The sequence below is a fragment of the Antechinus flavipes genome, chromosome 1, assembly GCF_016432865.1.
Source record: "Antechinus flavipes isolate AdamAnt ecotype Samford, QLD, Australia chromosome 1, AdamAnt_v2, whole genome shotgun sequence".
Classification (NCBI taxonomy): domain Eukaryota; kingdom Metazoa; phylum Chordata; class Mammalia; order Dasyuromorphia; family Dasyuridae; genus Antechinus; species Antechinus flavipes.
The window spans coordinates 1,306,941-1,333,726 of NC_067398.1; the positions used below are offsets into that span (position 1 = coordinate 1,306,941).

The following is a 26,786-nucleotide window of genomic DNA, read 5'->3' on the forward strand; positions in this document are numbered from 1 at the left end:
CAGAGTGCTCCCCCTGGGGCCCGGGTTCCGCCAGAGTGCTCCCCCCTGGGGCCCCGGTTCCGCCAGAGTGCTCCCCCTGGGGCCCCGGTTCCGCCAGAGTGCTCCCCCCTGGGGCCCCGGTTCCGCCAGAGTGCTCCCCCTGGGGCCCAGGTTCCGCTAGAGTGCTCCCCCCTGGGGCCCGGGTTCCGCCAGAGTGCTCCCCCCTGGGGCCCCGGTTCCGCCAGAGTGCTCCCCCCTGGGGCCCCGGTTCCACGAGTGCTCCCTGCCTGGAAGTTCGCAGCCAGCCTCCCAAGGCGAGTGCCTCCGTGGCTTCCGATGCCTACCGTGAGCAGGCGCCCGGCTGGTGCTGAGGGGGCCTGGACAACAAGAGCCCGGGAGGAGGGTCCGGCTTCTCACTGGCGCTTGCAGAGCTGGGGCAGAACCATGAGCCCGCGCCCAGCTCAGAACGTGTGCCCGCTTGGGCTCTGATCCTTGCCGAGCCCTCTGCGCGCTTTCCAGTTTTGAGGGGTTTGTTTTGAAAAGCGGGCCCGCGGGCAGCCCGAGCACACCAAGGGCAGGGCTGGCGAGGGCACGGAGCAGTCCCTGGAAGCTCTGCCGTCCCGCTGATGCGGCTGGCAGGAGGGTCTTGGGGGATCCAGAGGGAAAGGAAGAAGGTACCTGCCCGGAGGCTGGCCACCTGTGGACTGAGCCGGTGTGGATATGCAGCCTTCAGAATGGGGTTCGGGGTCTCCCCCTGCCTCGGGGGCCCTGAAGGCTGAGGGGCCGCCATAGGAGGGCTGCGCGTGGGAGCCGCGGCCGGGGACAGGAGGAGGGCCTGGGAGAAAGCTCTCCTGACCCAGAATTAGCCCCCGGCCGGTCTGGGCCGTTCTGTCGCTGCAGACAAACCCGAGCCTGTTCAAAGGAGCGAGGAGACGAAACCGCTGCCCCATGGGGGGGGGGCTGCTGCTGGGGTTCCCTTGGCTCGGGATGCAGGTCTGAGCTGGTGCTTCTCCATCGGGCCCGAGCCCCCGCTCTCACAGGCCCCAGCCTCGGGGCTGGGTCCTCAGCTCTGGCCGGTGCCGGCCCCTTCACCCTGGAAAAGACCGTTGTGTTCAATCAGGTTTTTTTTTTTTTGTTTGTTTTTTCTGCAGTGATTGAGGTTAAGTGACTTGCCAGGCTAGAACCGTTAGATGTCTGAGGCTGGATTTGAACTCGGGTCCTCTTGACTCCGGGGCCAGCACTGTGCCATCTAACTGTCCCAGACCCTTGTATTCCAAAACCCGGAGCGGTGGTGGTGGGGAGAGCAGCAGACAGTGAGGCAACGGGGAACCTTCTCCACGCGATCCAGAGACCCAGGCTGGGGCTGAGCCGGGCCAAGGCTGGGGGGCCGGGATTTAGGGGCTGAGCCTTGGGACCCGATGGCAAGCAGCCTAGAAAGCCGGGTGGGCCCAAAGGAAGAGGATGGGAGGGGCCCTGGGGAGGGGCTTTTCCTGATCTGCACCAGAGATCCGAGGAATCCAGCGGGATTCTTGGTCACAGCTTTTCCAGCACTGAGCGCATTGGACACGATGGGGTTTGTTGGGGAGGGGCTTCCATGGGAGGAGGCTGGGGAAGCTGGATGGGGAGGGGATGGCTATTCAAGAGACCCCACTGGGGTAGGGAGCCTAATAGAACAGTTACCCCCGTCTAAAACCCTTTAAATCCTAGAAGCCGGCTGCTACTGCTGTGCTCCCAGACTCCTCCAGCGCTGTGGCCGCCAGGCTCTTCGCCCATCTCTGGACTTGCTGGTCCACTGGTGGTCCCGCTCTTTCTGAGAACGATTCCTTTATCTTAGCCTTCAGAAACGGGCTTTTTGGTTCTCCCGTTTAAGACTATTCTAGCCAGTCAAGAGCCTCCTGGATCCAGAGCCGCTGTGGGGAGCGCGCTCTCTGCGCCATTATTCCTAATAGATGAAAATGTCAAATGCAGTTCTCGAGCTCCCGACTTCGAACCATTAACAGCTGGCCTGAGTCTGGCCATCTACCTGGGCCTGGCTGAGGGTCTCCCATTTCCCTCAGAAGAACGTGAAAGAACACCAAAAGCTTTGCTGGAATCAGGTAAAATAGAGCTTTCTCCTCTGCAAGTCTATCCAAAAGCAGCCCGCCATCATCTGTCTCTATCTCTGTCTCTGTGTCTCTGGCCCGCCATCATCTGTCTCTGTCTCTGTCTCTGGCCCATCATCTGTCTCTGTCTCTGTCTCTGTGTCTCTGGCCCGCCATCATCTGTCTCTGTCTGTCTCTGTGTCTCTGGCCCGCCATCATCTGTCTCTGTCTGTCTCTGTGTCTCTGGCCCGCCATCATCTGTCTCTGTCTCTGTGTCTCTGGCCCGCCATCTTCTGTCTCTGTCTGTCTCTGTGTCTCTGGCCCGCCATCATCTGTCTCTGTCTCTGTCTCTGTCCCGCCATCATCTGTCTCTGTCTCTGTCTCGGTGTCTCTGTCCTGCCATCATCTGTCTCTGTCTCTCTGTCTCTGGCCCATCATCTGTCTCTGTCTCTGTGTCTCTGGCCCGCCATCTTCTGTCTCTGTCTGTCTCGGTGTCTCTGTCACGCCATCATCTGTCTCTGTCTCTCTGTCTCTGGCCCATCATCTGTCTCTGTCTGTCTCTGTGTCTCTGGCCCGCCATCATCTGTCTCTGTCTCTGTCTCTGTCCTGCCATCATCTGTCTCTGTCTCTCTGTCTCTGTCTCTGTGTCTCTGGCCCGCCATCTTCTGTCTCTGTCTGTCTCGGTGTCTCTGTCACGCCATCATCTGTCTCTGTCTCTCTGTCTCTGGCCCATCATCTGTCTCTGTCTCTGTCTCTGTCCCTCCCCCAGGTTTTTACAATAAGATGAAAGGGCCTGAGGCTGCAGCAAGAACACAGCTCCTCTCCCCCCAGGGGCTGCTCTCCCTCTCCCCCCTCGCCGGCTCGGTCTGAGCCCAGCTTCTGCAGAGCGCCCGTGGCACCGAGGTCCTGCCCAGCGGACACGTGCCCAGAGGGAGCCTCTTCTCAGCTGTCTGACTTTTCTCTTTGGCTGCAAAGCCAGCGTGGATTCAGCTCTCGAGTTTGTGGGCGTCTCCGACAGAACCACAGCCGCCAGGCTAATAGAGCCGGTAAAATGAACCACCAAGGCCGGGGCAAAGGGCTGAGTCCGTGTTCCAGGCTTCACCCGAGCCTGACAAGGTCTCTCCCTTGCCCCCACTGGGTCTCACTGAGCACTGCTGGGAAGGATCCATGGTGAAAAACGCCTCCCGAGAGAAAACTGGTGAACGCTCAGTGCAGACGGGAACTTTTTGGGTTCAGTTTGTTAGTGTTGTTTCTGTGTTCTCTTGTGATTCGGTTACTGTGGAAAAACATCTGAGTGGTGTGTAACTGACACCAAATTGCCTTCTCAGGGAAGGGGAAGGTGGGAGAAGGAAGCCTGGAACTCAAAATTAAAGATCGTTAACATACTGTTCCATGTCACTGGGAAATGTTTTGGGAAACCTGCCCGAATCCAAGCCAAATGAGCGGGTCTACACTTTGTGGGGTCTCCTCCTCTGGCTGATTTTTGAAAATCGTCACCAAGGGGGCTCCAATTTCCCTCAATTTTTCAAAGATAATGAATCTAGCAGCATCTTTCAGATTTCATTGATGATGGCTCGGCAATGGTCTGGGCTGGTTCTTCTGGGGTGACGGGAATCCTTAGTCACCTGCCCTAGGAAAAGCCATGTCATTACAGGGGGGCTCCCTGCCTTGATGCCCTCTCCTTCCCCTCCTGGGCACTGCTCCTCAGCCCTCCAGCCCCCACTGGGGAGAGGTGACCGGCCCTAGACGGCTGCTTCGGCCCTGGGACCCTCTGGGTGTGTGTGAGGAGAGGGGATGAGCTGGACCCCAGGCGCCCCTGCACTCCCCCCCACCCCTCGTCCTGGTAGCAGCTGCCCTCGGGGAGACTAGATCCGAGTCTGCCTCCAGTTGTTAGGTCTAGAGCGGTGTCCCGTGGCCTCCCGCAGGGACCCAGACTGGGGGGGCTGTCTCGGGGCGCCCTGTCTCCGGGCGCCGTGTGACCTCCCGCAGGGACCCGGACTGGGGGGCTGTCTCTGGGGCGGCCCGGACTGGGGGGCTGTCTCCGGGGCGGCCTCCCGCAGGGACCGGGAGTAGGAGGGCTGTCTCGCTGCGTGACCTCCCGCAGGGACCCGGACTGGGGGGCTGTCTCCGGGGCGGCCCGGACTGGGGGGCCGTCTCCGGGCCTCCTGCAGGAAGGAGGACGCCGCCTCAGGAGGCCCACTTCTCCAGTCTCGGGGTCTGATGGGATGCATTTCCGCCCATGGGTCTGAGAAGACGCCCGCCAACGGCGGTCCGCGTGTCCCGGGCACAAGGACGTGCACGTATGAAATGTTGGCTGGGCGCAGGCTTTGGGACCTGGAGGCCCTGGGTGCGAATCCCCGTCTCGTACTTCGGGGCTGGGTCACTTCCGAGTTGCCTGAGTGCACAGAGAACAGGCTTTCCGCATTCGGAGGGGCGGGGCCGGGGATGGCTGTGCACGCGCACAGGCCGCTTCAAGGACTCTGACCAGGGATCTAGGAACTGGGAGAGTGTTACAAGCAGTTCGCACGCGCGCTGGGCGGCAGCCCTCCCCGCTCCAGGCCACTCACTCGCGAGAACTCCGAGATGGGCTGGGGAGGAGTCCGCGCACGCGCTCTGGCGTCGGTCCGGATTTTCCGCTAGTATTGTGCAGTATATGGGAACGGGCCGGGGTGGGGGAGGAAGAGTGCGCGTGCACGCCGCGCACTGCTTTCGCCAAAGACTGCTACGACGGGGTAGCGTGAGGATACTGCGCACGCGAACTCGGCTCGGACCCTTTCCCCTTCCCATTTCCGGGTTACCCCGCCTCCCCTCCATTAAGGGGAAAGCCTGGGCGGGCAGAAGCCTGCGCCTTAGCACATTCCTGGCGAGGCCATCTCGGGGAGGACTGGCATCTGCTCAGGCGCCGCTTCTCGGGCCCCTCCTTCCCTTTGGTCGCCACGTCACGGAGGGGCGGTACTGGGCCCTGCCGGCCAGGGCGCATGCGCACGGTGCAGCGCCGTGCTGCTATGACGTAGCTTACGTGCGCGCCCGCGCGAGGCTGACAGCGGAAGTGCTGACCTGACTGAAGGGCCGGGGAGTGGGCGGCGGCGGTGACAGCTGCCCCGTTGTCGCCGCGATGGCGACGTTCGTGACGGTGCAGTTGAAGAAGGCGGCCGAGGTGGACGTGGCGCGGCCGCTGACCAAGTTCATCCAGCAGACGTACCCGGCGGGCGGCGAGGAGGCGACGCAGTTCGGCAAGGCCGCGGAGGAGCTGAGCCGCCTGCGCCGGGCCGCGCTCGGTCGCCCCCTGGACCGTCACGATGCGGCGCTGGACACGTTGCTGCGGTGAGGGGGAGGCCCCGGGAACGCGGGGGACACTGGGAGGGGGTCCGGAGTGAGGAGAAGGGGAGCGCCCCGGGCCCACCCTCCTGCCCTGGGGGGGAGGGGAGCGGGTGACGCGGGTTGGGAGCTCGCTGGGCGGCGCCCGCATTCCTGCACGTCCAGGTGTGGCTGCAGAAGTGAGGGGAGGAGGGGGAGGTTACGGGCACGCGCGCCCCGCCCCCTCACCCCCCGTTTTGGTTTTTGGGGTGGGGAGGTGGGGACGTCAGAGTTCCCCCAGAGTTTGGTGACTTCCGCCTTCCGGGGCAGGTGTTGGGAGAGGGTGGGCGGCCGTAATGGTCAGCAGGCTTGGGGGACGCTTCCATGCACGAGCGCCCCCCACTCCCACACATGGAGCCCAGCCCCCAGAGCCCGAAGCTGCCTGGGTGGAACAGCGACGTGGGAGGGCTTGTCCGAAAGGGTTTGGGCTTCCTTGTGCTTGGACAGCCTTGAGAAAGAGCTGGGGGTCTTAGTAGTCTGCAAGCTCCCTCTGAGGTTCCCTCCCCCCTCCCCGCCTTGTTTCTGGAGCCTGGAGGATTGGAGGGGAGGGGAAGGGGAGAGTGGGCAGGAGGTGGCCACGACTCAGGGTCAGCCGTTCGTAGGGACCAGCTGTTGGCACTGTATTCGGGGATAGGAAGGGGGTCCAGTCTGAGACCATCCCCAGGACCAGAAGGGACTGCAGAGACCCTGGTCCTCCTCTCTGGTCCCCACGGGCTCCAGGGACCTAGATCCGGGCAAGTTGGCAGCCATGACCCATCTTCACGGGACCCTAGTGTTTCCCCACGGAGCTCCCTGCCCCAGGTGAAAGTGGGGGGGCCACGCAAGCCCTGCTCCTTCTGCCCCCAGACTTCCTCCCTGTCGTGGGCCTCCCCTCAGGTTTGAGCCCCCCCAGAGCTGGTGTTTGGTGATGAGCACTGATGGGCGTCAGGGAGGGGCCCTGCCAGTCTGGGGGGCCGTGCCCACCCGTCCTCACCTTTCCAAGGTGACTTTCACGGGGGAGAGGGGGCACCCTGTGACAGGTTCCATGTTTCTCCAAAGTTATGGGGTCTCCTAACAGCCAAATCCCTCATTCTGGGGGTGCTGCCCAGCTTTCCTGGGCTCCTGAAGGTCAGGGCCGCCCTGCTGGAGGAGGAGGGCTTTTGGACTTTGGGCTTTCTTGCCCTTTCTCCAGATCCCCTCAGGGTAAAGCGTCTCCTTGCCTGATTCCCAGATCCCTCTGTGCCGGGGCCTCTTGGGGTCATCCTCAGCATGGCCAGAAAGGAGCCCCCGTTATCTAGTCACCCCTCACCCCCCTTCTTTGACCCTGTTTCTGGGGAGGGCACCAAGACTGTGCCCCTGAGGAACCTTTCCCCTCAAGTCTCCACAGGACCAGCCTCCTTTAGTGGGGGCCCTCCCCCCTCAGAGCCCCAGTCACGGTCTTTCCCCCGGAGCCCCAAGTGTCCGCTCCTAAGTCACTTTGGACTTGGCTGTTTTGTCTGTCTGCTCTTGTGCTGGGGGGGGGGGGGGGCGCTCCGGAGGGCAGGGAGCCGCCTTTTGTGTGCCCCCCCCCCAGTAACTAGGGGCTCCACCTCCCTGCCACGCCTCTCGTTGGGCCTCCTTGACACCACTGCAGATAGCCGAGGTCGCCAGCGGATTATGGGCTCGAGCTGCCTCTGTCCCCAGGGGTGAGGCGGAGGCTGTTCCTCTGGCCAGCAAACGCTGCCTTCTCCAGGAAAACATGATCCTTTTTGGAATTTAACTCTGAATCCCTTTGTTGCTTCACATTTCCCAAAAACCTTAACCTGTGAGTTATGTGAGAGATGGCAAAGTTTGGCCACAGTTTGGATAAGTGAGAAGTCCAGGCTAGGGCTGAGATTGCAAACTGGGGAGACTGGGAGGATCATGGGGGTTCCTTCAGCAGAAACTGGGCAGGAGGAAGACGATGAACTCAGTTTTGAAAGTGCTGAGGGCATGATGCCTTCAGGAGGTGATGTCGGAGTTCTGGGGGGGAGAGGTGAAAACCCAGGACTGGTGTCCTGGGGTAGCTTGGGGGTGCCCCCTATCCCCCATTGCCCAAAACCATGAGGTTTTTTTGGGGGGGGACATGGACTTCAAGGGTTAAAACTTAACTTAAAACTAACAAGGATTAAACACCTGTCGGGCGTTTCATGGGACAATTTAACTTAATTGGTTCTGTTAGCATTGTCTGTGGGAGATTGCAGGGCTTTCGCCGCCCCTGCAATGAAGGCCCGTCTGCCCACGTGCTGTCTGTGGTCATGACCGCCTTCAGAGAACTGGGTCCGAAAATTTATCTGGATTCGGAGCCCTGCGTGCCCAGGGGCCTCGCCGAGATCTCCCGTGGGTGTCCTCGGGGTGTTGGGGAAATCAGAGGCCCTCGGCACTTTGAGTGACACCTTCGTGGGCCAGACTGTGGCCCCTTTTGGGAGATCATGGATCCCCTTGGAGATGCGTTAGGAGGGCTTTTTAGGATTTTATTTAGGAATAAGTTGGCACAAATGGCACAGATGTAGTAGTTACTCATTTTGGTTTTGCTTTTCAGGTATTATGATCAGATTTGTTCCATCGAGCCCAAATTCCCATTTTCTGAAAACCAGGTAAAGACTTAATTTAGTTTGTTTAAAAACTAGGGCATGGGAAACCATCCGCTCCTGGCTGCCTGTATGGGATGGGGGATGGGTTGTGCAGCAATGGTTCAGGAGAGGAACTTTTTTGGGTTCCTTCTCTAGTTTGTACTTGTTTTTAATCATAGCTTTTTATTTACAAGATATACGCACGGGTAATTTTTCAGCATTAACCCTTGCAAAACCTTCTGTCACAACTTTTCCCCCCCTTCCCCCACCCCTCCCCCAGATGGCAGGTAGACCAATGCATGTTAAATATGTTAAAGTATGTGTTAAATACAACATGTGTATACATGCCCATACAGTTGTTTTGGCATGCATTTCTTGCCTTAGGTTTTGGGGGCCATTCTTGCATCAGGAAGCACGAGGTGGGGGATGGTGGCTCAGGCACGGCCTCCCGGGATGGGGAAGAGGCCTCCCTCCAAGGTTCCCTTTGGATTGGTGGGCAGGGTCGCATTTTGGGTCCCCTGGTTTCCTTTAGTCATTGTTTTCTGAACCCTCCCTCCCAACCTCCCATGGGCTGTATTGCCTTCAGGAATTGCTTTTCTGTTCTTCCTCAATATAGATCTGCTTGACCTTTACCTGGAAGGATGCGTTTGACAAAGGATCACTTTTTGGAGGGTCTGTAAAACTGGGTAGGTGATTTTTATCAAAATCAATGCCTGGAAATCTGATCTAAACAAATTGTTACCATCTGGACAGAGGTTGTCAGTGGCAATCCCTTGTTAATCGGGAAGCAGCCTCTCTACCGTGCCTTAGTTGGTCTCACGTCCTCAGGCTTACTCCCAACTCCGGGAGCGTGTGGGACTTGCCTAATGGCTTTCGGGGGTGAGGTCAGGATGCAGCTCCAGCTCCTGACGACCGTTCCTTCGCTTCCTTCTCCTGTTTCACGTCCGCTCGCCTCCCTTTCTTTGGGCTGTGGGCGCTTGCTTCTGGTGACTTTGCTTTCTGATCACTCTCTCCCTTCCTAATGTTTGTCTGTGGCTTTCCTGTTGCTGGTATTGTTAGGAGATGACCCAGAATGAACGCAGATGTGTCCATTTACCACCCTTTCTCCAAACTACTTTGTAATGTATTAAAAAAGAAAAAAAGGCCATTCTCCCCTCCTCTCCCCCCTTCTCCCCCCCCCCCCAAAAAAAAAAAAAAAAGATTCTTGTTCTCCATTCCCCACGTAGGTTTTTTTTAAATTGTATTTTTTGGGCAACAGTCCAGTGAATAGAGCACCAGCCCTGAAGTCAGGAGGACCTGAGTTCAAATCTGGCCTCAGACATTTAGTCCTTCCTAGCCATGTGACCCTGGGCAAGTCACTTAACCCTAGTTGCTTCAGCAAAAAAAAGAAAAATTAAATTTTTTTGTTACTTTTATTTCTCAACATCCTCCTTTCTCCAACAAGAGAGCATCTTCTTTAACAGAGAATGAAAAGGAGAAAATGCAGCTCTGCAAGGTTCCCCAGTGCTCTAGCCCAGTCTGACATCATGGCTGTTCCTCATGGCTCGAGCTCAGCAAAGCAGGAGCAGGATGTAGTCCGTCCCCCCCCCGGCCCAGCTTGGTCACGACAGACACTGAGATCTTTGCTTTACGTCTCCCCGGGCTGGCAGCGAGCCGGGCGTCTCGAGTGCCAGCCTGCATGGGGAAGGAGGAGTTCTTCCCTGAGAATCGCAGAAATCCCGGCCTGCTGCCCTGGCTCCTGCCCATTCAGGTGTTCAGTCTGGGTCAAAGAGGGGCTTTTTCCTGACTTTGGCATCATTTCATCACGGTCTTCCCATGCTAGGCCAGAGACGTCCTGGTTGGTCAGTGAGAAGCAGGGGTGCAGGGTTGCCTTGAGGAGGGGGAGGTTTGGGGGCATAACCTGCTCAGGTAGTTCCTAGCCAAGGTTTTAAAGTGCGAGATGCCGCTGCCCCCTGCGTGTGCCCAGCTGGTCCCCCTGCCTTTTGCTTCTGCCGCTGTTCCTACTCCCCCCTCCCCTCCCACTTTCCTTCTCAGGAAAGCAGCTTGAATTGTGTGATGGGGCTTTTCCCTTCCCCTGATCTCTAGCACTTTCTCTGCACTACATGATACGTACGTGTGCGTCTGTAATTACGATTATTAAACCGCCCCCGACCCAGCCTCTGGTAGTGGCTGGGGAGCCGGACTCGGGGAAACCTTCTTGTTTTTAATCTCTTTGGGGATCTGTGCCTAGCACAGTGGGATCATTGGGTCAAAGGTTAAAGCACGATTTTGCAGCCTTTGGGGTATAGTTCTTTGGTCACTTATCAATTGGGGAATGGTGCTTATTTTTTATAAATTTGACTCAGTTCTCTTAACCATTGAGAAATGAGACCTTTATCAGAGAAATTTGCTTCACAATTCTTTTCCTAATTAAATGTTGCTATTCTCTTTTGACCCAAAGTGTTTGCTTTTGACCTCCCTCTCCCCCAGTGTATCCTTTCTTGGACTACCTCCTCCTCCTTGTCCTCTTCCTCTGGGCCTCCCCCTTCATCTTCCCCTTCCTCTCCCTCTCCTCCCCCTTTCCTCTCTCTCTCCTCCCCCCATACCCTCCTCCCCTCTAATGGGCCCCCTGTTGTCTTGGGGGAGAAGAGGAGGGACTTGCCTTGTTGGCTTGGTGTGGCGTCCGGCCGGCCCACCTCCTCAGAGGGGCTGGTTCCTGCCCTCCTGCCTTCCGGCTTTAGGCCATTTGCAGGCTGACAGGGCACCCCAATGAGAATGGCGGCCTGGGGCCAGCAGCAGGTGTGGCGCCCGTGCTGCCCCGAGAAGTGGAGTCTGGGGAAGCCGTGGGGACTCTGTCTTCTCACTGGTGTTGTTTTCTTGCACAGCGCTTGCGAGTTTAGGCTACGAAAAGACGTGTGTGCTGTTCAACTGTGCGGCCTTAGCGAGCCAGATCGCGGCGGACCAAAATCTGGACAACGATGAGGGCTTGAAGGTCGCCGCTAAGCATTATCAGGTAGGATGGACGTCCCTGGCCGACCCCCGCCACGGCCTCCTGAGGCTTGGGGAGCCTGGAAGAAGGTTCCCTCCATCTGGCGCGCCCTCGGGGAGAGGTGTTCTCCCCGTGTCTGTTGGCCAGATTTTTGTTGAAAGAGCTCTCGTTTTGCAGCCGGACCCCCTCTGGGCCGCCTCCTGCACGCTGCCCAGCCTGCACGTGGCCATGGCCCCTCGCTGTCAGGGGCTGCAGTACTCCCCTTTCTTTAGATTTGTGAGCACATCAGCTGTTTCAGTTAACACCATTTCTTTTTTCTCTCCCTCCCTGCTCTGAGAAAGAGCCGAGCCTTCGTGGCACACGGGCCTCTCCTGCTGAGCAGGGTCCTCCTGTGAGCGCACCCTTCGTTGCCCTCTGGTGAGGGTCAGGGTCTGGCCACGTGGGCCCATCGCCCTGGTTCTGCTCCTCACCTTCTACCTTGCTCAGCCTGGGTCCTCCCAGGCTGCTCTGACATCACCCTCTCCCTCTTCCCTTGCAGTTCCCCAGTTGAGGATAAGGGGCTGCCTCAGTTTTTAGTTCTCTGCCTTGACAAAAAACTGTGACAAACCCTCATTCTGTGGCTCCGTTCTGTGGCTCTGAGTTCTTATTTATCTTATCTCCTTGGGTGGGGGTGGCCCGGCTGTGTGGGATAAAATCACCGAGCCCAGTGACTTCTGGAGCAGAGTTCCTCGCTGTTGCCCCTAGCTCCTCCCCGCAGCCTTCGTCCTGTCCACAGTGGGGCTCCTCCTGGCCCCCGAGAGCCTTGCTTTGTGCCCCCTTTTTCTTGTCTTGTTCTGAGGGGACCTGGCTCCCCCCATGACCATGCATCCTGCCCCCTCCCATGCTGTCTGTTCCTGGGTCCCTTGGCCCCTTGGTGACCAGACGAGGAAGCTGATTGGTGCTTCCAGTGCCTTCTGAGAGAAGTGCTTCCTCCACTGAGGTGCTCTGTGTCTCTAGATCCCCTGGCCTTGCACCTCTGGGCCACTTTGCCTTTAGAAACAACCCAAGGGACGTCTTTTGTTCTCACGTTAGTCATCCCCATGTAGGCAGTGGCATACCTCCCCCAATCAAAAAAGAGCAGCTGAGCCGAGGGGGTGCTTGCAGCTCCTGGGGGGTCCATCTTCCAGCCTTCCCCAGCTCTGCACCTTCGTGCTCTTCCAGGAGACTGACGTCATTGGGGTCTGGGCCTGCCGGAGCCAGATTCTGCTTATCTCCCGTCACGTGGGCTCTCCCAGATCTGCCTGGGCCTGTTGCTCACCGTTCTTTGCCTTTGCCTGAACGGCCTTCCCTCCCCAGGGGTCTGCCTCTTGGGTGTCTCCGGTAGTGGAGACTCCGGTCACTGCCCTTAGTGAGTTGGAATCTTCGGTCCTCGGGGTCCGTGAAGGTCACGGTTCTTCTTTTGGAGGTTCTCCCCTTGGCCTTCTGTGACTGTTGGGGGAAGGCTGTCGGTCTTAGACGTTTGTGGCCCTCTTTCTGCCGGACGTCAGACTTTTCATCAGAAATTGTCGGTACAGTTGGCAGCCTCTTCTCCGAGCTGTTTTGGTCAGATCCAGCCACAGCTTTTAAATGTGATGTCCTTGGAGTCTTTAATCTTTTTCTTTTTAAGATTTGAAGCTGGAAGAATCCTCCCGGTACAGTACTACCTTTTTACACATGGAAGAATGGAATCTTTCCCAATTGGTTTGGTCAAAGGATAGAAACAGGCAGTTTGCAGATGAAGAATTAAAGTTTTCCAGAGTTATGTGAAATAATTTTCTAAGTCATTAATTAGAAAAATGTCAATTAAAACAACTCTGAGGTACCTCCTCCCATCTCTCAGATTGACAAATGTGACAGAAGAGAAAAGTGATAAATATTGGAGAAGATGTGGAAGAAATGGAATGCTGGTGCATTATTGGTGGAATTGCAAACTGACCCAACCACTTTGGGGAGAATTTGGAACTATGCCCAAAGAGCTATCGAGGCAGCGCGCCCTTTGCTTCAGCAGTGCCCCTGGTTAGGTCGGCAGTCCCCCTTCTTCCCCCAATTATGGGCCAGAACTTGAAACAAGGTGCTAAGTCAGTGGAATTCGTAGAGACGATGATTATTTAGCCGGGGATTTACCAGTTCTAGTTCAGTATATGTACTTAGTACTTATTAGAGTTCCACAAGAACCACACCTTTAAGAGAGCATATGTAAGCTAGGAACCTCAACCAGGATTCAGTCGGGGAGATTCAGAAGCCAGAGCTCAAGCTCTCGAAAGCAAGATTATAGAAGGCCTCTATTAAAGCTAACCAGGCCCCAGGAAGAGAGACAAGACTTTGAAGGAAACAATAAAGGATTTGGACTTGAACCCCTGTCTGCCTTTGTGATCACTGAATTGAAGCGAAGGCTGCCTCCGGAAGCCCCCAAGAAACCTGCTCCCAGAGAACGTTGCATTTCAGAGAAGAACATTACGCCCCCCAAACACCCCTGGCTAGGTCTGTGTCTCAGAAAGGTAAAAAAAAAAAACAGGCAAAGGACTTATATGTGCAGAAATACTTAGAGCAGTTCTTTCCGTTGTGGCAGAGAATTGGAAAGTGAGGGGGGGATGGCCGACCGGGCTGGGGGATTGTAATCCTGTCGCTCTCTAAGAAATGACCAGTAGGCTGGTTTCTGAAAAGCCCGGGGAGACGTCTGTGGACAAGGAGAACCACAAGAGAACGCCACCTTCCCGCGGGATGACGTGGCTCTTTTCCGCAGCGTGGCAGTCCCAGGCTTGGGAGGCGGAACGCGGACCCGGGCATGCCCCTTTCCCTGCATGTTTTATGCTCGTGGTTTTTCCTGTTTGGAGTCTTTTTTCACAACACAACTAATGGGGGAAAAGTGGAATCTCAGAGAAACGCTGCTGGGTTCCCAAAGCCGCAGAGCGGCAGAGATGGGAGTGGGGAATTCGGCCCTGGGTGAGGGTCTTCTTCCAACCTCCAGCCCCGCTGCCATGCTCCGGGACGTGGCCTTCATCAAGTGGCTCCTGGCTCTCCACCACCGCCATTTCTTGACCTTTTCCAGCTCTGCCCGGCCCCCACAGAGACGGTCCTGCTGCCCCGGAGCCAGGGGTCGGGTCCCAGCTCGGCTGTGTACTCTCCGCACGTTGTGCGACCATGCAGGCTGTGCTTGAACCTCGGACCTGTCCTGGCTGCCCCAAGCATAGCAGGGGGTGCATGATTGTTTGTGTGTGTGAGTGTGTGATTGTGATGTGTGTGTGTATGTGTGCACATGCGTATGTGTGTATGTGTGTGATTTTGTGTGTGAGATTGATGTGTGAGAATGTGTGATTGTGTGTGTGATGTGTGTATGTGTGTGTGCATATGTATGTATGAGTGTGTGATTGTGGTGCATGTGTGTATGTGCACATGTGTATGTGTGTATGTGTGTGAGATTGATGTGTGATTGTGTGTGTGATGTGTGTATGTGTGCACATGTGTATATGAGTGTGTGGTTATGATGCATGCGTGTATGTGTGCACATGTGCATGTGATTTTGTGTGTGAGATTGATGCGTGACAATGTGTGTGTGCACATCAGCTAGAAGGCAGCTGGGTGGTGAGCGCCACCCTTGGGTGGAAGGCACCATGGTTGGACTCTACAATGGCTTCTTGTAAAAGGTGGCGCTTGGGCTGGCTCTTGAAGGAAGGGCGGGTGCTGGGGTGTCTGGGTGGGGGGACTGCGGGGAACAGAGCCGGGGAGGCCGGCTGTGTGTGGGAACACTGGTGAGATAGACTATTGGGTCTCGGAGAGATGGTGAGGGCCCAGAAAGTTCAGGGAGGGGTTGGGTCTTGCGGGCCACACCCAGGCTCAGTGACCTGATCGATTGCGGGAGGGGCTGCAGGGTTAGAGATCTAGGTCCAGGAGACGGTGTAGGAAGGCGCGGTGATCCTGGCCGGAGCCGCTCTGGGTCTGGCTGTGGGAGTCTGGAGCAGAGGTTGGAGGGATTCAGCCGTACTGCGGGAGCCTCGGTCAGCACTTGGGGGGCAAAAGTAAGCTCTGATTTGGATGCATTCTGCTTGGGCTGCCTCCAACCTGAAATGTCTGGAGGTCAGTTGGGGAGGCTGACCCGGAGCTCAGGAGAGAGACTGGGATGGGACGGCTGGACGTGGTGGTCATCTGCCTAGAGGTGCTATTTAGTGTGTGATTGTGAGTGTGGGATTGTGATACGTGTGTGTATGTGTGCACTGAGAGCTGAGGAAGGGAGCCCAGGACAGAGCCTCGGGGCTCCCAGTGTGGGGGTGTGGCCTGGACAAAGACCCCAAAGGAAAGTCCCAGAGAATGAGGAGAGCCAGACCAGAACACTGAGAGGGGGAGTTCTGAGCATCCTGGGAGCATCGATGGCCAGGAGGGCCGGGCCCTTCCGACTGATGATATGCTGGACTTTAATGGGGCGAAGGCTGCAGGGCGGACGTCAGAGAAGGTGGAGGACTGAGGGAAAGACTTTGGGGAGAAGAGCTTCCGGTGTAATTGGGGCTGGAAGTGCCCTGAATGGGACCGGCTCACGGGGTGAGCGGTCCAGCCTCCCACAGATTCAGGAAACGTCCACTGGCTGACCCTTTTGCCGAACTTGCTTGCCAGTTGGATTTGGCACCTAATTCAGGGGGGTTGGGGTGTGGCTGTGGCCCCTTCCCCTCCCTGGCCCTCAAGGCGCCATGATCTGTGTCTCGTGGTCCTTTCCTGCCCCGAAGAAGGTAGATTCCGTGCCTGTGAGGGGAAGCGGTGATGCTGCGACAGTTGGGCTTTTGGGGCGGCCGTCCTTGGGTTGAGACCCCTATGCTGGGGGAGTGGGCCCCAGGGCCCGTCGCATGGGAGAATCCCCCCAACTTTGGGGGGTGACTGAGCCCAGCTCTTTGGGCCTCCCGGAGACGGGGTTTGGTCTGGCCTCCAGTCTGTGCTGCTCTCGTCCTTGCCTCTCCCTCCCCGCGGTAGTGGGGACTGCTCTTCCTCTTGCTATGAAGCACCTTCTTTGGGGCCCAAGTGGGTCACGCTGGACCCCCTGCCTTCTGGGTCCCCCAGCGTGTGGGGGCCAGGGCTGGGGAAGTCCCCCAAGACGCCCCTTTTGTGGCACCTTGGCTGCCCTGGAGCTTCGCCCCCCCATCCCCCGATGGGTGGTCCGCCTTTTGTCCTATGTGGCTTTTGTGGCCGGGGCGCTCTCCCCACGCATGGGGGTGCCCGTGCACCCCACCAATGACCTTCTCCTCCTGCAGTTCGCTAGCGGTGCCTTCTTGCACATCAAGGAGACCGTCTTGTCCGCGCTGAATCGAGAACCTACGGCTGACATAGCTCCCGACACCACGGGGACCCTGAGTCTCATCATGCTGGCCCAAGCCCAGGAGGTGTTCTTCCTCAAGGCCACCAGAGGTGAGGGAGGGCACAGTCATGGGGGGGGCGTGGCTCTGCGGGCATGGGGGGAGGGGGAGGGGCCAGCACTTGGCCAGTCCCCAGCTGTCCTCCGAGCCTCTAGGGGGCAGTTAAGGAGCCTGGCTCGCTGCCTGTCTCTGGGGAGTTCCCAGTCTAGTGATGGAGATGGGTGGGGTCTGAAAGGGAAGGAGCTGGGGGTGGGGGGCTGGAGCAGTGCCCAGTGGGAGGTCAGGCAGGTGGGGGGCTGGTGGTCAGAGCGGCAGTGAGGGCAGTGGGGGTGGGCTGCCATCGGGCGAGGGCAGGGCCATTGGCCAGAAGAGGGGCGTCAGATGGCCGGGCTGGGTTTAGGGGTGAGGGAGTAAGTGGTGGGAGGAAGCGTGGGAAGCTCACTGGCCTGAGGTCCCACTGTCACTGGGAAGGGGCACTTACTGGGGTCAGCTGGCAAGGGCCTTGGGGTCAGCGGAACATAGTACCATGCTGAGTGTGGAGTGGTTCTAGAGGCAGGGTTCTAGAGTCTGCGTGCCCCTGCACGTGCCCACGTGTGTGCTTCTGCCTATGCATGTGCTGATACGTGTGCTCCTGCGAGTGCCCACGTGTGTGCTTCTGCCTATGCATGTGCTCATACGTGTGCTCCTGAGAGTGCCCACACGTGTGCATGCTCGTGCACACTTGCAGGGGCAGGTGATTGCAGCTTTATTTTTGCTTCTTCAGATAAAATGAAAGACGCCATCATAGCAAAACTGGCCAATCAGGCTGCTGATTACTACGGAGATGCGTTTAAGCAGTGTCAGTACAAGGACACCCTCCCCAAGGTGAGTGAGTGAGGGGAGGAGCACCGTCGGACTCTGGGGAGAGGGCGAGGGGGGGGGAACGGGGGGTTGGGAGGTCGCCTCTGTCTTCCTGCTCCTGCCGCCGGGGGTGACAGCTCTACTTGCATTGGAGGGTGGGCTTAGGCCTGGGTCGTTTAACTCTTTCCCAACCTGTTAGCTGGGGGGTGTGTGTGTGTGTGTGCCTGTGTGCGAGCATCAGACGGTGAGAGACAGTTTGACCCCTCCCCCGCACCCTCTGAGGGAGCCGTCTCCTCGCGCTCTGGCAGGAAGTGTTCCCTGTCCTGGCGGCCAAGCACTGCGTGATGCAGGCGCACGCGGAGTACCACCAGGCGGTGCTGGCCAAGCAGCAGAAGAGATTTGGGGAGGAGATCGCCAGGCTGCAGGTGAGCCTCACGCCCACCCTGGGGGGGCCCCGAGGTGACCTCTGTGTGGCTCTTGCCTTTGCCCCTCCCCCCATCCCTCAGAGCAGAGGATCAGAACATGGCTGAGCAGGATGAGCTGTGGGGGTCCTGCCCCCCTCCTCCCTTCTGGAAAACGCCAAGGGAGGGGAGCATTTTCTCCGGCTTGGGCCCCAGAATCCCCGCCCTGCCTTTTGTCCTTTATGGTGGTTTTTCTGACGTCCCCCTTTGATCCCCTGCCCGTGGGGCTGTCCCTGAGAGAGGTCCGGTCCGTGTCAGCGAGGGCTGTCAGAGGCCCGGTCGGGAGGGGGCCAGTCAGGGCGGGGGGGAGTCGGCCCCTGTGGTGAGAGGACCCGGCCTCACTCTGGGCCACGCCCCCAAATGTGCCGGGACGTCCCCCACAGCACGCAGCAGAGCTGATTAAAACGGTGGCGTCTCGGTACGACGAGTACATCAGTGTGAAGGACTTCTCTGACAAGATCGCCCGGGCCCTGGCGGCCGCCAGGAAGGACAACGACTTCATCTACCACGACCGGGTTCCGGACCTGAAAGACCTGGAGCCCATCGGCAAAGCCACGCTGGTGAAAGCCACGCCCGTGCACGTGCCTCTCAGCCAGAAGTTCACCGGTGAGTCTTTGTGGGGGTCGGAGTTGGGATCGAGTCTGTGAGGGAGAAACCCTTCCCACATCTTAGGGCACGGGGGAATGGTGCTCCGCGATCAGGGGACCCCGGACAAAGCTGCTGGCCCAGAGAAGCCCGGATGGGCTATGAATTGCCAGGATGTGTGATCCCAAATGTGAAATGGGACATTAAGACGAGTTGTGTCAGCTGTAGGTGCACGGGTTCCGTGCCCTTCTGGGTTCTAGACTCTGTGTCATTCGGAGTCTGCCCAACTTCTCCAGAATTCCCGTTGCGTCTCTTATGCTGATTTACGAGGTGTTGACGCCATGGTGGGCGAGGCCCTGACCTGGACGAGACTGTTGTTAAACGTCGGCTTTTTCGCATCTGTTGGCCACCTTGCCATCGGTTTCCAGAGTCCAGAAACAACTTTGAAATACTAGTTTTTCATGTTTAAGAAGTGGTTTGTGTGAGCGACCCTGGGAAGTCTGTCTGCACACGTGGCAGGGAAGGGCACGTGAAGGTTCAGTCCAGGGGCTCCAAGAGTGAGCTCCCACCGGTCCCAGTCGAGGCAGGGCAGCGCCAACGTGCTTACACACGCACAGAGTGGCCGGCGCGCTCCGGGTCAGGCTGGTGTTTGTGCCCGTTTCTGGTGCCACAGGGCCTTTCTCCCCAGAGAAGCCTCCTGCCGACAGATGCTTCTTCTTTGGGCTCCTGTCCCCGGGGGGTCCCTAGCTCAGGCATGTGGACGTTGAGTGAGGGGCGCAGGGGGACAAGGTGGGGCACGCGGCGGCTCACTCTCACTGAGGGCTCTCTGCTGCTTGCAGACCTGTTTGAGAAGATGGTCCCGGTGGCCGTGCAGCAGTCTCTGGCCTGCTCCAACCAGAGGAAAGCCGACCTGGTGAACAGATTAATCGCCCAGATGAGGGAGTCCACCAATCTGGCCAACGGGTGAGTGCCGCGCCCGGCCCCGCCCCAAGGCCCAGAGGCCGCTGCACCCTCTGCTCCGGGGCCTCCCACCTTTGCTGCCCCTCTTTCCTCCGGGGTTTGAAGAAGGCCCCTGACCTGCCTCCATGGGAGTCTGGGGCCGGAGCTCTTCCCAGAGGCCATGAGGGGCCTGATTCCCGCCCTCTTCCCTCTAGGGTCCTGGCGTCCCTCAATCTGCCGGCGGCCATCGAAGACATCTCTGGGGACACCGTTCCTCAGTCTCTTTTGGGCAAGTCGGCTGCCATTGTCGAGCAGGGAGGGATCCACACGGTTGACCAGCTGATCCAGGATCTGCCCGAACTGCTGCAGAGGAACCGAGAGATTCTCGAGGAGGTGAGACCTGGTGGGGGTGGGAGAGGTTAGAGAGCCCAGGACGAGTCCTGTCTGCTTCAGAACCGCCCAACCCCCAGCACGAAGGCTTCCCACCCTGGTTTCCCCCCTTTGTGGCTCCTGGCCCATGGGGAAGCGGGATTCCGTGGCTTCATTCGCTCCCTCCTTCTCTGGGGTCCTGCAGCTCCAGTCCTCAGACCCTATGGGATTGGCCCCTTTCTTAGCAGCAGCAGCCAAGGTCGCTAGAGGGCGTCGAGGGTCCCAGTGACCTTGTGGCCGGGCCTTGAACAAGCAGAGAGGGGGCTCGTAGCTGCCTGTGGAAGGGGCTGTTCCTTTCTGGTCCCCCTGTCCTGGCTCTCGAGGAGCTCGGGGTCAGAGTGGGGAGACGGCGCCCTGGTTTCCATCCAGGATAGACAGAAGGCCTGAGCCCCCGGGGGGAGGGAGGAGGAGGCAGAGAGGGCTTGGCTCTGCTGAGTGTGGGAGGGGGACAGGGAGGATCCCGGTGGGTGGGGTAGGAAGGTAGAAGCTGACTGAGTTCTCTGGCCCGCAGCGGGCAGAGCAGGAGCTGGGGGAGGGGAGCCACCTGGGCACAGTGGGAGGGCACAGCATCTTGTTTTCTCTCCAGGCTTTAAGGTTGTTGAACGAAGAGGAAGCGACCGATAATGAGCTAAAGGCCAAGTTCAAGGAGCGCTGGCAGAGAACGCCGTCCAACGAGCTCTACAAGCCTCTGAGGGCAGGTGCGCTGTCTTTGGGGACCTGCTCCACGGGGGCAAGAGGGAGACCCCTGTGGGGTCGATGCCCTTGGTCCCTCTGCTGTGTCCTCGAAGAACTGAGGGCCCCAATGGGTTTGGGGGGAAGGGATGCAGCTGCAGCCTTGGGGCACTATATGCCCCCTCCCCACCTCAGTCCTCCCAGTACGCGTCCCTGAGAACAGCTCACAGCAGCAGCCAGCGGTCTAGTGGCCACGGCAGCTCCTGACCCCCTCTTCCCCCCGGGGTCCCCACGGACTCCACTTGGGGTTCCACGGACACGGCTCTTTCTCCCCCTCTTCAGAGGGGGCCAACTTCCAGGCGGTTCTGGACAAGGCCGTGCAGGCCGACGGACGAGTCAGGGAGCGCTATCAGTCTCACCGGGATACCATCGCCCTGCTGTCCAAGCCCGAGCCCGAGCTGAACGCGGCCATTCCCTCGGCCAATCCGGCCAGGACCATGCAGGGCAGCGAGGTGGGGCGGGCGGCACGGGGGCGGCAGAGAACAGGGGGGACAGAGAAGGGTGGTTTGGTCTGGGGAGAGTGAGAGCCAGAGGTATGGGTGTGTGTGTGAGATTTTGTGATTATGTGTGATAGTGTATGTGAGATTGTATGGTTGTTGTGTGATTGTATATGATAGTGGATGTGAGATTGTGTGGTTGTGTGTGTAATTGTTTGTGATAGTGTATGTGAGATTGTGTGGTTGTGTGTGTGATTGTGTGCAATAGTGTATGTGAGAGTGTGTGGTTGTGTGTGTGATTGTGTGTGATAGTGTATGTGAGATTGTGTGGTTGTGTGTGTGATTGTGTGTAATAGTGTATGTGAGTGTGTGGTTGTGTGTGTGATTGTGTGATAGTGTATGTGAGATTGTGTGGTTTTGTGTGTGATAGTGTATGTGAGATTGTGTGGTTGTGTGTGTGAATAGTGTATGTGAGATTGTGTGTGTGGTTGTGTGTGATAGTGTACATGAGATTGTGTGTGATAGTGTACATGAGATTGTGTGATTGTGTGTGATAGTGTATATGAGATTGTGTGGTTGTGTGTGATAGTGTATGTGCGATTGTGTGGTTGTGTGTGATTGTGTGCAATAGTGTATGTGAGAGCGTGTGGTTGTGTGTGTGATTGTGTGTGATAGTGTATGTGAGATTGTGTGGTTTTGTGTGTGATAGTGTATGTGAGATTGTGTGGTGTGTGTGATAGTGTATGTGAGATTGTGTGGTTGTGTGTGTGGTTGTGTGTGATAGTGTACATGAGATTGTGTGATTGTGTGTGATAGTGTACATGAGATTGTGTGATCGTGTGTGATAGTGTATATGAGATTGTGTGGTTGTGTGTGATAGTGTATGTGAGATTGTGTGGTTGTGTGTGTGATAGTGTATGTGAGATTGTGTGGTTGTGTGTGATAGTGTATGTGAGATTGTGTGGTTGTGTGTGATTGTATGTGATAGCTTACATGAGATTGTGTGATTGCGTTGTGATTGTGGAGCACGCATCTGTGTGCATATGTGGGCTGTTGCATGTGTGTGCAGGATGTATGTACGTGCATGTGCTGGGACATTTCACATTTTGCTGCATGCAGGGAGCCCCCCAGAGGACAGGGGTGCCTGAGAGCGTGAAGCTTTGGGGGCTGTGGCTGGTCATTTTCTCAGGGGCCCCCTTGGGAGGGGCGGGGCCCACTGCTGGCAGGGCTGCTGCCCAGAGAAGAATGGCGCCCTCGCCACCCTGGGCCCTTCCCCGGCACGGTCCCTCTGCCATCTCTTTCAGGTGGTGACCGTGCTCAAGTCCCTGCTGGCCAACCTGGATGAAGTGAAGAAGGAGCGCGAGCATTTGGAGAATGACCTCAAGTCCGTGACCTTTGACATGAGGGGCAAGTTCCTGTCGGCGCTGGCGCAGGATGGCGCCATCAACGAAGAAGCGCTCTCTGTTACGGAATTGGACCGCGTCTATGGGGGCCTCACGAGCCGGGTCCAGGATTCCCTGAAGAAGCAGGAAGAGCTGCTGGAGAGCATCCAGGTGGGCATCTGCGGCCAGGCCTGAGTGGGGGCCTGGAAACCAAAGAGTGAGGGAGGCAGGAAGACCCCTGAGGGGTGCAGCACTCCCCACCTCCAGCTTTTCTTCTCTAGAAAACCCACTTTTTGACTTGTGAGCCGGGAGCTGCGCCCTGTGATCTGTGTGGGAGTCTCTGGCAGGTGCCCGGGCCGCGGACCCGGTTGGCCGTGGTTCACAGGGGCCTGCACGCGGCTGGGGCCTGGAGGCCTGGGGGCCTCATGCCTGGAAACCGGGGGTGACTTGTCTGTGTTTGGGGGAAGGTCTCGCACCAGGAGTTCTCCAAGATGAAGCAGTCCAACAACGAGGCCAATCTGCGCGAGGAGGTCCTGAAGAACCTGGCGGTTGCCTATGACAACTTCGTGGAGCTCGTCGCCAACTTGAGGGAGGGCACCAAGGTGAGCGTCCTCGGTGGGGCCTCCGGGCCTGCTGGAGGTCGGGAGCTCGGCCTTCCCTGGGAGGCTCTGTGGTGCCCCCGGCTGAACAAGCTCTGCCCCGGAGAGCCGGGAATGGAGGGGGGGTTTCTGGGGGAGCTGGGCCTTCTGGGAAGGGGGCCTTGGAGACCTAGATTGGGGCGCTGGGGTCCCTGGGGCGAGAGCCGTGCTCTTGGTCACTTCTGAGGGCCCCGGGCCGGAGTCTGGTCCCCCGGAGAACCGGGTCACTTTGTGTGTCAGCCGGCTCGGCCCCGGGCTCCCCCGGCTTTCTGCCCTGGAGAGGCGCGGCCGCGCTGACCCGGCTCCTGCGTGCTCCACTCCTAGTTTTATAACGAGCTGACGGAGATCCTGCTGAAGTTCCAGAACAAGTGCAGCGACATCGTGTTCGCCCGCAAGACCGAGAGGGACGAGCTGCTGAAGTACGAGGCCCGGGGGGTGGGAGAGGGCGAGTGTGTGTGTGTGGCCCCTCCCCTGGGGCTTGTGTCCCCAGAGGTCCCTCTGCGGGTGACCCGGCCCACGCTGCTGCCCCTTTCCTGGCCACGTTGTCCCCTGCAGCCTTCTCCATGTCATGTCTGCCCTCCCACACTCCAGGCCGCCTGCTCCCTTTTTGTCCTCTTTCTGGAGGGGCTCTTGGCACAGGGCATGGGGGTGGGGTGACCCACCCCTATTGTTTCTTAGCCCTGTCCCGGGCCTTGCAGAGGTCAGCTTCCTATGGCTCCTGATCAGCAGCCCCCACCTCAGATTGGCCTCTGACCTGGAGCCAGGCCGTCCTCCCTCTGCGGGAGGGAGCTGTGCTGTCGTGCCTTGAGTCAGGCAGCAAGCCTCCAAGCCTGGCACTGCTCTCTGGTGACCCCCATCTCTTGCCTTCTTGGGGGTCCTGTGGGTGCGGCCAGGCTGGCCCGCTGGTGTCCAGAAGGGGAGGCCCCACCTCCCAGTTCCGGGCGCTCTGGGCCCCGGCGCTGGCCCCGCTTGGAGCACATGGTCTCTCGCCAGGCTCAATGTCTTTCCTTCTTCCAAAGGGATTTGCAGCAGAGCATCGCTCGGGAGCCCAGTGCCCCCTCCCTTCCGGCCCCCGCCTACCAGACCTCTCCTGCGGCCGGGGGGAACGCGCCCCCTCCTACGCCGGCGCCCAGGACCATGCTGGTGAGTGCCTGGCCCCTAACTCGGCTCTTTCCCTCGGGGTACCCAGGGGGAGGGGTCGGGGACCTCCCCAGCAGGGGCCTGTGCTGTCCGGACTCCTCTCATCCCGAGTCCTGTGTGGTTTCTTGTAGCCTTCTTCGAAGCCCCAGCCCCCGGCCCGCCCTCCGCCTCCAGTGATCTCAGCCAGTCGCACCGCCTCTGCTTCAGCCATGGGGACTCCTGCTCCGGCTCCATCTCCGACACCTGGGCTCCCCGCATCTGGCACGGCCCCCAGTCCGGCCCCCAGTCCGGCCCCCGGCACGGCCCCGTCGCAGGCCCAGGGACCACCGTACCCCACCTACCCAGGATACCCGGGGTAATGCTTCCAGGAGGCTCGTGGCTTGGCTGCAGAGCTTCCTTGGGGGGGGGGGGTGCAGTGGAGCGCAGCCCCTCACCAGTGCCCTTTGTCCCCCACAGGTATTGCCAGATGCCAATGCCCATGGGCTACAACCCTTACGTCTACGGCCAGTATACCCTGCCTTATCCTCCTGCCTACCCTCAGAATCCTGCCCCGGCGCCCTACCCGGGGCCCCAGCAGCCACACTACCCGTTCCCTCCGGCTCCCCAGCAGCCGCACTACCCGCAGCAGTAGCGCCTCCGCGGGGCCCGGCTTTAGGTTAGGGGGCGCTCGCAATAAGCCTTCTCCGCCTCAGCCCCCTAACGCACCGGACTGTGCCCGAGGCACTCCGCGGACCCCACGCCATGGAGATCATCCTGGCAGGTAGCGCACGGGCAGAGGAGCTCGCGGCCGGAAGCGGCACTGTGCCCGCAGAGGACGGGGTGAGTGCCCATGGGTCTGCTTGGGGTCTGCCTTCTGCGTTTAGTTTTCAGTATGCTATTTTCTGACAGAATCAGAGCCTTGTAAATCTGGTAACTTAAAAATAAATGACTTAACTGGGTTTTCCTTACGCTTTGTCATTAATTCTCACCGGGCTGGCTCCCTGCTGGCCCTGGCGGCCTCGGGCTCCCTGCCGGCGGTGCGTGTAGTCAAGGGCCGCGCTGGTGGGCATTCAGCCTTCTGGGGCCCCAGCAGCAGAGCCCAGAGAGAGGCCGGTGGGACCTCGAGCACCATTTTTGTGAGTAGGTTTTGGTCGGAACACTCTGTTTGCTTTGCTCTTTTTGGTTTGGATTTTCATGACCTTTCTTTTCCGGATCTTTTAAATACAAAGGCATCACCTGGAACGTTGAGTTCCTCCCTCGGGCTCTGGGGGAGAGCTTTCCTTGTCCCCCTTCCCCGGAGTAGGGACCATGTTCTGGGGCATCTGGGTCGGGGAGCCGCCCCCACAGGAGCAGGGCCCCTCCCAAGCTCTTTGTGGGATGGCTCTTACTTAAAACCCCCAAGTGTACTTCATGTTTATTTTCTGTGACGGGACAGCCGACTTTTTTGTTAAAGGGGCCAAATCGGTCAAAGATGTTGTTAAAGTTGTCCGGGAAATGTGGAAAAATGCTCTGTGACTGTAACTCGCCTTGGGCTGCGTGGCTGCCTCGGCAGAAGGAGCCTCGGCCTCCGGCTGGGGGAGGAATGCCCTGAGTTAGGAACGAGGCTGACCCCTAGTACCACATGGCTCCCGATGAGGAATTGGCTCCATCCGTGGCTTCCCCTTCAGGAAAAGGGGGACGGACCTGGAGGCAGGGGCCCAGCTTTGAGTCCTGATGGGTCCTGCCCACACAGGAGGGCCCCCAAGATCCCTTTCCACCTGGAAAGCTGTGATCTTGGTAAAGTGGTCAGCTCCTCATCTTCCTGGCTCCAGGCCCCGCTCTGTCCACTGGGCCACCCAGGAGGGGGTCCCCAAATTCTGGACTTCGCCAGCCTTTGGAGATCTCACTTATTCTCCAGGAGACTTCCAAGACTGTCATTGGGGTTCTTTGTGACTTCTTGTAGTCCCCTTGGGGACTGCCCTCCTGGCGCTGGCTCCATCTGCCGTTGGGCCACAGCTTCCATCAGGCGATGACTTCCCTGAGCACGTTCTCTAGCCCCTGGCGAGTCTTCCTCGGCCCCGGCCCCACTGTCAGACCTCTCACTTCCCTCGTCTCTGTTCCTGTTGCTAACGGGGCAGAGTTGCTACTTATGTGGTATCCAGTAGAGCCCATGATATTTTTCTAATTCCTCCCAGTTCAGGAGACCCCAAGACTGACTAACCTCATTTGTTTGTGGCGTCCGATCGGTGTTCAGATAGAATTAACGTGTTACGAGGAGCGAGCCGAGGCAGACCCGGTCCTGTAATTTGTGCGTCCGTGCGCCCGGACGCCTGTTACTGGTTGGGAAGGAGCCTTTAGACTGGGGCTGGCTGCACAGAGACGCGGGGCTTCCAGGGATGGATGGGAAAGAGTTCTATTTTTAAAGAAAACGAATGTCCAGGTTTTGTCGCTGGCTTGAAATTTCTATTTTTGAAAACAATCCTTTCTTACCACAGCAGGGCTTTCAGATTCCTTTCTGATTATGAAACTTGTTGGATGTTGGATTATATTTTTATTGTATATCTTTCATTTAGGGAGATTATAAAGAAATGGAAATGTTGCAATGACTGTACCCTAAAAATAAAAGTTGGAAGATTCTTACTTATTTGTATGATGGCTTTTTATTTCCCGTGAGTTTGGAAGCACTTTCTTTGTGCCTCCTTCACTTGTGTACGTATTAGTTATCAAGCATTTATTACTAAGTGTTGACTGTGTGTCCGGCGATGGTCTAGGCATGGGGTGCCCTCCAGGAACTCACACTCTTATGGGGAAGACACACAAATGCTTATGGGGTCCCTGGGAGCCGAGTAGCCTCCTTCCTGTTTCACATCTGGAAGGCCCGGAAACTTAACTCTTCTCCCAACTGGCAAAGTCTAATCATTTTTCCAATAAGAAAT

At 58.2% G+C, this 26,786-nt stretch overlaps 1 protein-coding gene across 1 annotated transcript; it reads left to right on the plus strand.

Annotated features, from left to right (window-relative positions):
* Nucleotides 1–5,113: 5,113 nt before the first annotated feature.
* Nucleotides 5,114–26,490, plus strand: PDCD6IP (programmed cell death 6 interacting protein). Its single transcript, XM_051977257.1, has 18 exons — nt 5,114–5,384; nt 7,957–8,011; nt 8,604–8,673; nt 10,852–10,979; nt 16,208–16,361; nt 17,073–17,173; nt 17,458–17,574; nt 17,994–18,216; nt 19,035–19,158; nt 19,350–19,527; nt 20,150–20,261; nt 20,578–20,747; nt 22,037–22,285; nt 22,582–22,716; nt 23,077–23,171; nt 23,772–23,895; nt 24,024–24,247; nt 24,349–26,490. The coding sequence occupies exons 1-18, from the start codon at nt 5,176–5,178 to the stop codon at nt 24,521–24,523; spliced, it is 2,643 nt and encodes an 880-aa protein (XP_051833217.1). The 5' UTR covers nt 5,114–5,175; the 3' UTR covers nt 24,524–26,490.
* Nucleotides 26,491–26,786: the final 296 nt, after the last annotated feature.

Coding starts and splice junctions, on each gene's coding strand:
- PDCD6IP (XM_051977257.1), top strand. CDS start 5,176: ATGGCGACGTTCGTGACGGTGCAGTTGAAGAAGGCGGCCGAGGTGGAC. Junction 5,385..7,956: donor GCGCTGGACACGTTGCTGCG/GTGAGGGGGAGG, acceptor TTTGCTTTTCAG/GTATTATGATCAGATTTGTT. Junction 17,575..17,993: donor AGGAGATCGCCAGGCTGCAG/GTGAGCCTCACG, acceptor CGTCCCCCACAG/CACGCAGCAGAGCTGATTAA.